This window comes from Brienomyrus brachyistius, chromosome 11, assembly GCF_023856365.1.
Source record: "Brienomyrus brachyistius isolate T26 chromosome 11, BBRACH_0.4, whole genome shotgun sequence".
NCBI classification, from domain to species: domain Eukaryota; kingdom Metazoa; phylum Chordata; class Actinopteri; order Osteoglossiformes; family Mormyridae; genus Brienomyrus; species Brienomyrus brachyistius.
Window position 1 is genome coordinate 8780096 of NC_064543.1, and position 12118 is coordinate 8792213.

Genomic DNA, 12118 nt, shown 5'->3' on the forward strand with positions numbered 1-12118 from the left:
CAATTGATAAAGTATATCTGCAAAGACGCAGTACTCATCTTTATAAAATATCACGTATACAAAATCTACAGACATTTCATAGTTTTGATAATGTTAAACCCCAAATCTAAAGACTACGCAAAGACCTACTGAAAATGTTATCATTCCTCTCAAAGAGAGGAAGACGAAATTCTCCACAAAGCTCTTCACTCGTCAGGACTTAACAGCTCTCCGTCCAGCGACAAGCAAACCAACCGGACTGGGAGGAAACATGTGCCACTGAGAGCCTCCTCCCTGTTCCCAAACCAGCTTCCTGTAGGCTGGGAAGGAGGAACTACGCTTGTCCAGTTAGGAGATGTGGAGCAGCCCACAGAAGAGCGTCTGCAAGAGCCAGAACAAGGAACTTCACCAACTGGATCAAGCCTGACAGGTCTGATGAGCAGCGAGGCCCAGAGCTGTATTGTTATCTGAGCCATTGATGCTAAGAGTTGGCTCAGGGGGATGGTGTCATAATTCTACCACACAACAATGCTGATCGGAAGCACCGCTGTTCCCTGACACAGCAAGGCGAATACTCTGCGCTTGTTATTCAGTCCCTTATCAGCTGGCTTAGCACTTAGAACTCTCGCTCTCTCTCTCTCTCTCTCTCTCACCGACTCTCTCTCTCTCTTGTTCTCTCTCTCAGTCGCTCGTTCGTTCCCTTTCACCGCCGAGAGCAAAGAGCAGGTGGCGGCGTGCGTATGTTTGCGCTCAGGGGAGTGTAAGGAAGCCGCGGAGCCGGAGAGGGAGACATGCAGCGGCACCGATCCAGGGGTACCGTGACTACTGCTGTGGACACCTCGGATGAGACCACTGAGGTAAGACATGGGGGGGTTGGGTTGGGTTGGGTTGAGGAGGGGGGGGGTGTTCGGTGAAGGAACTCCCTCAATCTGCTCAGAGCTCTCAGGTCTCTCTGGGATGCCTGTCATCCCGTACTCGGACGCCTGTGACAGCTCGCTTGCATTCGCCCTTTTGCGTCCTTTCTCGCAGTATCAGTGCTTCCGGTCCCGTATGGCTGCATTTAAACGTCCTGCCGTTGCACTGGTAATAAATTTCCCGTAGGTAGGTTCCGATCCCCCGATCGCAGTTTTCGCGTTTGCTCCTGGATGCGCGTATAACCGCGGCAGTAATAAGAGCCGTGCGACCGCCCAGCTCACTGCACCAGTCCTGCGCTACTCTGCGCTTAGCTGGCGCTGACATCCACACCGCGGGGCCACATGCTGCTGAACTTTCCATTAAGGAGCTGAAGTGCGCATTTTTTCCCTTAAAAAAATGTTAATCGTTAGCCGTCAAGACCGATCGAAGTAAGAGCCCCAGAAATGCATGCAAGCCGCGCAGTTTGCCGTTCAGTTCTGCAGATGTCATGAGCTCTTCGGGTGTCGTAAAGCGAAAGGCTGCCCGCACCGCATCTGAACACTGTACCCTCAGTGATGGTAATGCATGCCAACTCGTTTGTTTCCGTTTGTTTTGGCTGGGCTCTAAAATTAGCAGCGCTGCCCCTACAGCCTGTTATTGTTCTTCCAGCGCTTCTCGTCTTACGTTCTTAAATGACAGACAAAGCAGCTCATTAATGTACAAGGAGTTATTTAATGGGTTAAATAAATAATTATTTATTTAGAATTAACACTAATCCGCTGTACATGCTGTCGGGTTTTAAATCATTGGGGTGCGGCAGTTAATGCAATAATATTGATGCGGAAGCATGTGATTCTATTAAATATATCCGTCATATCAAGCCGTGGGTGCCACATTCTTGTCTCTAGAAAAGTTGATCCCATGTGTGTGTCTGTCTAGAGGAAGATCCAGCGCCTGCGTCTGACTCTGCGCCCCGGTGACCCCTCCTCAGAAGAGCTTGAAGGTCACACGATCAGCACTGGCCCGGTGAGTTTGCACGCACACACTCTCCATCCCAGTGCTACGCACAGCCTCGGGCTGGTACCTCCCTGAAATACTCAGCCGTCAGGCATTTACCTTCACCCTGTCATTTACATATTCTGGCCACTTATAACCTGTTCAGTTAGTCTGGCCTTTGTCCCCTTTAAGCACAATGGGCTCCACATTTTCATGTGTTCCTGGGTTTGGACCGCCTGAGGTCTGGACCGCCTGAGGTCTGGACTGCCTGGCTTGCTTTCCGTATCTTGATGGTGCTGTACGTCATCGTTTACCCGAACAGGCCTTGTGGCAGCTTGTTAAACATCTGCCCAGTGGCGTGATGCTGCATGTCCCATGCAGCGTCTGAAACGTCAACAGCACACAGCGAGGAACACTGGGCCCAGTCTCATTCCGAGGTGCTTGGAAGCTGCTCAGGACGATTGCTGAATTCCCCTGGGTGTGTAGCGCTTGACGGCTACAAATTAACATTCAGGTGTTGCACTAAAGCACTCTCACCTTTACCTTGCTCATGTGTGCCTGTATATAGAAGGACGGGGGTTCAGCCTTGTTCCTTCAGGGTCACCAGTTCATGGACCCCCCCCCCCCACTCTCTCTCTCTTCCCTGAAAGCCCAATTTCCTCGCACAGTTGAAAAACAAGCTGAAGTTTAAGGTGTGGAATTCAGTGTCTAACATTAATAATTATTACATTATTTATAATCACAGACTGCACATTCTGTAAATATGTGTTTGGATGGGTTACAGAAAAACAGACGGCGTCATCGGGGATGAGCTGTCATCAATTAGTGTGACAGTCCGCAGCATAAAAGTGAGTGACGTAGGAATTTTGTGCCGAAACAAAGATAAGCAGAGGCTTCGGTTTCTATGATACCGAGGGAATGATAACAAACAGGCATGGCGACATAGCTAAAATTGTGCCGTCTTGCGTTTACATCACAGGGATTTTGTTACATCGTACAGAATGAATGAATACGACATCCATGTGACAAAGAAACAAGTTGCCGAGAGCTTACGGCGGGTCTTTGATGGGCCTTTTCAGGGTTGCAGGCTGGGCCAGACCGGGGCCCGGGGCTGAGCATCTATTTTTAATACCACCTATTTTTTATTGGAATCGACACAGCTGCTCTTTGGTTGCCTTGCACCTCTACGCTGGGACTCTGAATCTCACCTCCATCGTGTGTCTGCAGTTTGCTGCTTGTCTCACGCAGGATTCCTTCAGCTGCTTCAGTTTCTGTCAGCGATCCTGGGACATTATGCTAATTGGCATCTCTAAATTAGCTTATATCAGGGGTTGCGCCCCCCCCCCCCCCCCCCACCGGGCCGGCATGGAACAGTAAGAGGTTTTTATGGAGAGCTTGGCTAATTTCCAGAGATAAACTATATGCCTTCAATTTTTTATGACCCCTGACATTCGCATGTTCTGTTTGCATCTGAAAAAAAATGCAACCCGTTGAACTTATCAACAGTCCATCTGCTAGCGAACCCCCCCATCTGTAGTTCGGCCCACAGACATCAAAAGGTTGGGAACCCCTAGCTTATAGTGTATGTACCTTGGAATGGACTAGCATCCCATCCAGGGCGTGACCTCAGCTTTGTGTCCTATGCTACCTAGGACAAGCTCCGGGGTCTCGGCACCCCTGGCCAAGATAAACAGTTGTAGGAATGATGGATATACTAATTTCCATGAGGATTTGGCTCATGGTCCTTAAGGTCTTCAGAATTGAGGCAGCTGAGCGTGTTTCGGTTGAGATTCAGCACTGTCTTGTGATGACGTCCATGTGAGCGACGTGGAGATGGAGCTGGGAAGGTGCGCTAGTGAAAGAGGCAGTTTTTTCCTTGTGCCCTGGGCAAACTGTCTGTCGCTACATGTTTCATGGCACCATTCCACACCAAAATATGACATGTAGCTGGGAACTGGGCGGCCCCCGCACAGCGATTCCCACATAACCCGATATATCCGGACGGAAAATGTGACCATGCCAACGCAGGTCGTTGACAACAGAGAGCATCACAGTTCTATAAGTGTCATAACGTACCGGTATCCTTTCTCGTACTGTGGCGACATATTAGTGGATGTACACACAGCAAATATCGATTGTCAGCGTCGCGGCCTTCGCTCTCACAGTGGAAGTAGGTGAATTGAGAAGGAGCACACCCAGTGACAGCGCATCCGGAGACATGCCGTCCGCCAGGTTTATCCTGAGACGCTGCCTAAATAAGCTGAAAAGGTATATTTGCTATGAATTGTGGTGCGCTTTTCAGGATGCGTCTGACAACGGCACTCCAGCCTTCTCAACTGCGCAGCAACACGATGGCAAGTTGGCCTGCGACCCCTACAGGAAGAGAAACGGCTACGTGCAGCCAGGGGGGCCAGTGGGCACGGAGGACACCGAACAGGTGGGGATGGGTGCCGTCGAAGCCACATGGGAGGGGCGGGCGCGGCCTTTCAAAGTCATCCGTGCGGAGGCACACTCCCGAAATGACTCACTGACTCACGCTGAGTCCTGTGTTGTTGTGATGTTAGCTGTTAGCTAATGCTTGCTGGAATGGAGGTTGTAAGTGAATTGAGAGACAGGCTTCCCTCTGGACCTTTAGATTCAAGACACCTTTGCTTGTTTTATGAAGAGTACCTGAAATGTATTAAAGAAACGTACCGCAGGCATCTGACCATTAGGAAGCCTCCGAATCGTTGGGCCTGTGCCGTGCTCTCCGGTTCTCCCGTGGGTCCGGGGACGTGCTCAGAGCTGTGAGGCACGGTCTCTGCTGGCTGCTGCGTTCCTGCACCGGGACAGCGCATTCGTACTGTATAGCACTAGTGGGGGATGGGGGGGGGGGGGGTTGCAGGGGCACAATCCCCATGAGGAGGTGGGGGCTGGGGCGAACTTACTGTGTTGCAGAAACGTGACACCAGCCCTGCATTTGGGGCATTTATATAATTATTTGTTAGGGCTGCTGTTTCTTACTTTCAGGTTATTAAAATTCTGTGCTTGTGCACACAGACACACACACACACACACACAGCCACACACACAGACACACAGCCACACACACACACACACACACACACAGCCACACACGCACACAGAGCCACACACACAGTCACATACACACACACACACAGCCACACACACACACAGACACACACACACAGTCACATACACACACAGACACACACAGCCACACACACACAGACACACAGACACACACACAGTCACATACACACACACACAGACACACACAGCCACACACACACACAGACACACACACAGTCACATACACACACACACACACACACACACACACACAAATACAATAGTCCACCTATGTATGTCTTTGTGGGGACTCTCCACTCATATCTATGGACATAACCCTAATCCCAACAATGACAACGATAACCCCTACCCAGCCATAACCTTAACCCCCACCCCACCCTGAACTTAACCAAAAAACTGTGCCTGCATTTTTAGGTTTTTGATTGCATTCACAATCAAAAGTTTTATAAAAAATGTCCCCACAATGTCAAAGTAACAGGCTTTTATCCTACATGCACACACACACACACACACACACACACTGACACACACACACGCACACAAATATTCTCACGTGTGTGAAACTCACAAACACATACACAAACACGTGTGCACATAGATTAAATACATAGGTTAAATACATTAAATAAAGACATAGACTCTCACCCACATTCACACGCACACACCCTTATGCAAACACACGCATGCGGACATTGACAGACACGGAGGCACAGGCCACGCCCCATGCGTGTCGATTCCTGAAGCGGGTTCTCTGGTGTCCCTCAGCACGGAGCTCCCGCAGTCAATGGGCTGATGGAGAAGCCGTCCCAGAGGTCTGCCATAGTAGGCGGGGGCGTGCAAGGGGTGGACACCGACACCCAGCAGGGCGTGATGGCGCACGAATGGACCGTCAGTCACCTCAGGGATGAGATGAACTACATCCGAACGGTGAGTGTGATGGGTATGGGGTTGAAGCCCTGTCCCCTGGCAGTCATCCCCGCAGTGATCATTAAAAGTATATTTTCCATCTATTTTCCATTTGTTTTTTTTCCATATCTCAGGGGCTTAACATTCTGGGCTCCTTAACAAAATCACCAAGGCGACCCTAACCCTCTGCACGGGGAAGTGTTCAAAAAATGAAGCTCAACATGAAATGACAAACGTGTTCCTATTACTGTTTGCAAAAACCTGGGCCCATATTCTGCCTTCCTGCGCACCCCTTACTGTTGTCCGCCAGATGCCCCCCTCCTGCCCCCACCTCTGACAGGCAGCTAATGAACAGCTAGAAGAGCAGTGTGCCCCTCCCCTCGAAGGACAGCCAGTTACTCTGGCACAGGGCCTTTTGCTGAACCATTTGAGGGATTTGCTATTTTTACTTTGTCGGAGAAATCTGTTAAATGTTTGTTCTGAAATCCGTCGCCTCATTGACCTTGCCAACAGATACAGGTTCAAATCAAGTTAAAACCCTCAGTAGGCCCTATCCTCTGTTTGCCAGGTGAGGGACTCTTTGGAGAAGGTGCGAGAGAGGATGTACGGACAATTTGGCGGAATGCAGCAGTCGATGCAGAAGATGTCACAAGATATCAAGGTAATGCGGCAAGCTGAGGGCTGCAGGGCAGCCTTTGAGTGAAACGAGACCAAAATGGACCAGCTGTGAGGAATATATGATTTCGTCCCAAGGTTTCCTGTCTGATCTTTGTGACGACCCTGTGCATGATGGGATATCTCTCCTCAGGCTGCCAATGCCCAGAGGGAAGACCTGGAGGCGCAGGTGAGGGTGCGCACCAGTGCCATGGAGAGCTTGGACCAGATGAACAGCTCCCTCTTGTCAGCCAACATAAGTCTGCAGGTAAGATCACAGCGCTGTCCGAACCTCACACATGCTCCCGTCTGTCATGATGAGCTCAAACCAATGAGAAAAATCCACAGCGAGTGGGACTAAGCCCCAGAAACGAAATCCAAACCTACAGGACTGAGCCCAAACAAACACGGCTAAACTAAACACGTGGTGCTAAGCCCATGATGGATGGATCGAAACCAAAACAAATGAGGTCAAGGCCAACTTCATGGATGTAAACCCAAAACGACAGGCCCAAACACAGGACCGAACTGAGTCCTAACAGACAGGGCTAAACCCAAACAAACAAGTGTAGATCCTAACAAACAAGAGTAAAAGCAAGCGAACGAGCCCAGAATTCCGCTTTGTTTTAATTAATGTCCATCCATGATTGTGCCTTTATTTTATCAGCTTTACTTGTGTTTTGAATGAACCATCAGGCTGTCTGTCCCCCATCGCCCCCCCATCGCTTTTTCCTGCATTCCCACTTCCTGCCGGGGATCAGTAGTTCCATCACGTGCCTGACGTGTGGATGATAGCCCTCCGCTCCCCCCACAGCCTCGTCCCGCTGCGATGCTCAGTGACCAAGCAAATCACAGGATAATGCTGCTTAAAATGACTCTGATATTTGGGGCGTATTTCATGGGGGGGTGTAGAAACTGGACTTTATTTTGAGATCCGTTTCAGCTTCACCCACGTCACATGCTGAATAAGGTAATGGAATGATTTGCTAAGTGAGGGGGGCGGGGTCCCTTTTGCAGAAGTCTCTGCTAGAAAACTGCTTGGACCGTGTGGAGAAGCAGGACGAACTGAAGACCCTGCGGAGCACCTGCCGCCAAGCTGAGACCAAGCTGCGGGAAAGGGAGCGGGAGCTGGCCTCTGCGCGCGCCGAGAACCAGGCCCTCCGGCTGCAGGTACGAGGCAGATGAGGACGTCCTGCAGGGGGCGGTGGTTAGCCAGCAGTGGGGCAGTGTGGGTGGAGATGGGAGGGGAAGGCCATACCCCCTGAGGAAGAAGCAGTGCCCAGCATGGCAGTCACTTCCAGTGCCCGGCATGGCAGTCACCTCCAGTGCCCGGCATGGCAGTCACCTCCAGTGCCCGGCATGTCAGTCACCTCCAGTGCCCGGCATCGTGTCCACAGCCAGGACCGGATATGCTTCCCCTCAAGTATCCCTGCGAGATGTAAACGTGGGTCTCCTGTAGGGGGTGTCGGTGAGCCGGTGACCTCCTCCAGACCAGCCACAGCCAATTTCTTACTCTGTTTACTTCTGCTTTCCTGGTTGTCACGATGAGCTCACCACGGCTCGTCCCACTTGCCCATATTTCAGGGTGGTATCGACTGACAGCACTTGGATCGTAGCTCAAATTCCAAAGAATTACTGCTGGTCTTAATCCAAGTCTTAGGTTTCACTCCCTTTAACACCTTATTGGCCAGTAATTTATAGCTATGACGTTCCCATAAGATGTGCTAGTATGCTATAATATCATCATCGTGTCATAATACGCTAATTAATATAATGTAATATGCTGTTGTATAGTTGAATGTCATGATGTGTATATTAATAGACACACACTAGGGTCAAACAGTTCTGCGTGTTAGGATTTCAGTCCCTGTGGTCGGCAGAGTGATGTCACCAATGGACCCCTGAGTGATGTCACCAATGGGCCCATGAGTGAGGCCCTTAACCCTAATTTATCCAAGCACTTGCTAATCCTGCTGTCTCAATTATATGTCACTTTAAATAAAAGTACCATATTCATATATACGTATATATATATATATATATATATATATATATATATATATAAATATATATAAAAAAAAATATATATATATACATACATACACACACATACTGTATATTCTAATGTGCTGTAATGTACATATTAATATATTATATGCTAGTCTGCTTTAATGTTTCCAGTCATATTCTCATGTGCTGTACTGTACAGGCAGTAGGTGTGTAGGCAGTAGGTGTAGGCAGTAGGTGTAGGCAGTAGGTGTAGGCAGTAGGTGTACGCGAGGCTGCCATCCCGAAGCAGCGTGTGGCCCCTTCACACTGGTCCCCGACCCGCTCCTCTTCCTGCCTTAGATAGAATCTTCCCAGGAGGCCAGCTGCCAGGCGCTGCAGGAGATGTCTGAGCGGCTGCAGAGGGGCCATGAGGAGCGACTGCAGGAGGAGCAGAGGAGGCACAGGGAGGAGATCGAAGCACTGCAGGTACACGCGCTCGCTGCCTCCTCTGCCGGCTCGGGAAACACGGCGGCAAGGTTTGATTCCTGCATCCCTAAACGGGCGCCGGGTATAGACGCTGCTGCAGAACGTCACTCTGACAAAGCCGTCCCAAGAAGCCGACTCTCTGCATCATCTGATGTCACACGGTGCGTTTATCTGGGACATGGTGTGCTCTCAAAACCAGGCTCAAATCGACAATTACGTGAAGCGTCTGGAGGAAGCAGAGATGAAGGTGAGGACGGCGGAGGCCAAGATTGTGGAGAAGGACAAACGGATCAGCGAGGTGGAACGTCTTCTGGACTGTATGGGCCAGGTAACAGCCCGGGGCACCGACCCTGACCTAGGGCGACCACCTAATACCTGTCAGGGTGGACACTCTGAGCTGCTTCAGGTTTTGCAAACTACTTTGAAACTGAAAGGTTCCTGTGTTTGGCTAATTAGCTCAATTCATCTTGTGCTTTGACTAGTTTGTTTCCTTGATTGAAAAACTAGTCCAGCTGTTTCACATTAACATTAGTGACACATGTATGATTATAGGAGACTGACCAATCAGCACACAGCAAGAGCTCAGTGCGAAAGTGAAATCCAGGTCTTTTTAATTGAAATATTTTACAAGCCAACCAAGTTTACAAACCCTGTCCGAGCTCATCGGGTTAAGGACGTGACATGGGTTGGGTGGTCACTCTACCCTGAGCTTTATCCAAAGTCTTAATTATTCTATGTTTAATTGAATCGTTCAGCTTCCTACAGAAGAGTTCTTAGCAGGCTTTCTCATGGAATTCAACTAGCGCCCTTTTGTGTATCAGCCCATATTTTTAACAGTGATGCCACCTAGTGGCCAGGGGTGTCATTCGGCCTGTTTTTTTTGGGGGGGGGGAGGGGCTAAAATGTTTTTAACCCCCAAAAATAAATCTGAATTTTTTTTTCTTAGGTGATTAATAACATTTTATATATATATAATATATATATATTTGGCAACTTTTTCCGCTGTGTATTATTTGTGCGCTTTGTGTGTCGAAGGAAAAAAGCCACCTGCTGGCGAAACTGCAGAACTGCGAGCAACGGCTGCACATCCTGGAGCAGGAGACGGACCGCGTGGACGAGGCCGTCTTCAATAAGTGAGATCAGGAGAGCCGTCGAACTTCTTGTCTTCTTCAGAAGGCCTCGTTCACAGGGATGTCTAACGTGTTTCAACACCCCCCCCCCCTCCCCAGGTCTCAGAAGCTGGAGGACGAAGCCGCAGAACTGCGGGAGAGGATTAAACATCTGAATGACATGGTGTTCTGTCAGCAAAGGAAGGTGAAGGCCATGATTGAGGAGGTGAGGGGGTCTGCAGGAGGCGAAGGTGGATGACATGGTCGGGGAGGGGGGTGGAGGTGTCGTCTCACACACAGCAGCCAGGTGTCAGGGAAGGTGAAAGTCTACATGCTGATCAAGGAGGGGGAGGTCTGTCTCAAACACACAGGCTGCTCAGGGCCCCTTCATACTTGCAGTGTGTGAGCTAGTTCACACTTGGCTGTCACATGATGTTACATCTAGGAGTATATTTCCAGAGGGAACGTACTAACAGGGACAACGGTCGACATTACAGAAACGATGAAGTCTGAATTGTTGCTCGTCTTCTGGGGATCTGCAGGTTGAAATATTGCGAGCTACGGTAGCGGAGAAGGACCTCTTCATTACCGAGCTTCTGGACAGAATCGCTGCAGCGGAGTCCAAGGTAACAACGTTAGGATTGAAATGCGCGGTCAGAGCCTGTTAACACCCGCTCGCTGATGTGGACACGCTCCGTGAATGTGGACGCGGCTGGCATTGATGGCAGACTTTGGCTTCCTCTGCAGAACAACGCCAAACGTGTGGAAACCAAAGATGTCGGAGTGGGCTGTGATCTGCCCGTCAGGTACGGAGAATGAGCCGGAACGCCCACTTCTTCTTTTGCAGTGACAGTGAAGCCTTTTGTTCTGAAGTGTTTCTGTATTGTTGGGGCAGGTCAGAGGCTCAGCCTCCAGTGGAACTGCAAAGCACGCCTGTCAGGTGGAGCCCGCGGCTGTCAAACCGGATGGAGTCGAGCCTCCTCAGGTATTCCCCGAAGCAGTACAGCTTAATGCTGCAATCCAGGTCTTCCCAGACAGCCAGCACCAGTACCAGCACCAGTACCAGCCCCATGTGGTCTGCAGGTGACCCCCAAAATCCTGCACAGCCCAGCCCACCTCAACAGACCTCAGTACAGCCCCCCCCGGGCCCCTCAGTCCAAGAAACGGCCCAGCCATCACCATCCAATCCAAGCACGACCTCCGGTCCAGCAGAGCCATTTTCACCAGTCAAAAAACTGTATGACATCACAGAACACACAGAGGCTGAATGAGTGACAGTAGATCGCCATCTCGCCGCAACACCGCGTTCCACCTAAAGCGTGGCTGAATTCGCAGCATCGCCTTCTTCACCAGTATTTCCAGTTTCGAGTTACTCACGTGAAGAAGAGATTTGATTTCTCAACAGTCTTCCTTTGTTTACATTGCAGTCTGTGGGAGTACAAGGCATACTTTAGTATCTTAATAAATAATTATAAATAGTTCTATTTCATTGTAAATAAATGTACAGATAGTATTTTATGCATTTGTTTTTGTTTACATAAGTGGTAAAGTATCATGGAAACCTATGGCTGTAAAAATTTGTACATTTCTATTACCAAGTTATAAAGAAAAATTGCAATATTTTATTAGTGCTTAATGCTTTAGGCATTTTGGCATTCATGTGCTATGTATGTATAGAGTTTAAAAGTACAAATTGAAAGGTAGAAAGGAGAATATGCTCACTGAAAAATATTAAGACCTTGAATGAATGCTTTGATAAAACTGAGCCGTCGTTTAGTCGCGTGTGAGCAGTCAGGTATGAATCGCAAAATATCCAGGCCAAAGCACATGTAAATATGGCCAGTCCAGTGCCTCTCAATGAGTTGTTTTTTTATTTTTATATTACAAGTTGTGTTTACTATTATAAAAATCTGTATATCTGCTAACGTTAACCATTAAAATTGCAATGAAAACGCTGACCCGTGGTTGTAATTCTTACTGGTGTTGAAGATCTGCAACAGTGTTCAATACCG

At 49.2% G+C, this 12118-nt stretch overlaps 1 protein-coding gene across 1 annotated transcript; it reads left to right on the plus strand.

The window, feature by feature from the left end:
• Positions 1-283: 283 nt before the first annotated feature.
• On the plus strand, positions 284-12064 carry LOC125751846 (myocardial zonula adherens protein). The gene is made up of 15 exons (XM_049031222.1): positions 284-409; positions 665-836; positions 1813-1899; positions 4172-4306; positions 5728-5889; positions 6437-6529; positions 6677-6790; positions 7540-7692; positions 8872-8997; positions 9197-9325; positions 10033-10130; positions 10227-10332; positions 10649-10732; positions 10854-10912; positions 11002-12064. Exons 2-15 carry the CDS (start codon positions 771-773, stop codon positions 11375-11377), a joined length of 1788 nt encoding a protein of 595 aa, XP_048887179.1. The 5' UTR covers positions 284-409; positions 665-770; the 3' UTR covers positions 11378-12064.
• The last annotated feature ends 54 nt before the right edge of the window (positions 12065-12118 follow it).

Bases quoted from the DNA above. Each gene is read 5' to 3' on its own strand.
- LOC125751846 (XM_049031222.1), top strand. From the start codon at position 771: ATGCAGCGGCACCGATCCAGGGGTACCGTGACTACTGCTGTGGACACC. The intron at 6,530-6,676 runs GTAATGCGGCAA...ATCTCTCCTCAG, and splicing joins AGATGTCACAAGATATCAAG to GCTGCCAATGCCCAGAGGGA. The intron at 9,326-10,032 runs GTAACAGCCCGG...TGTGTGTCGAAG, and splicing joins TTCTGGACTGTATGGGCCAG to GAAAAAAGCCACCTGCTGGC.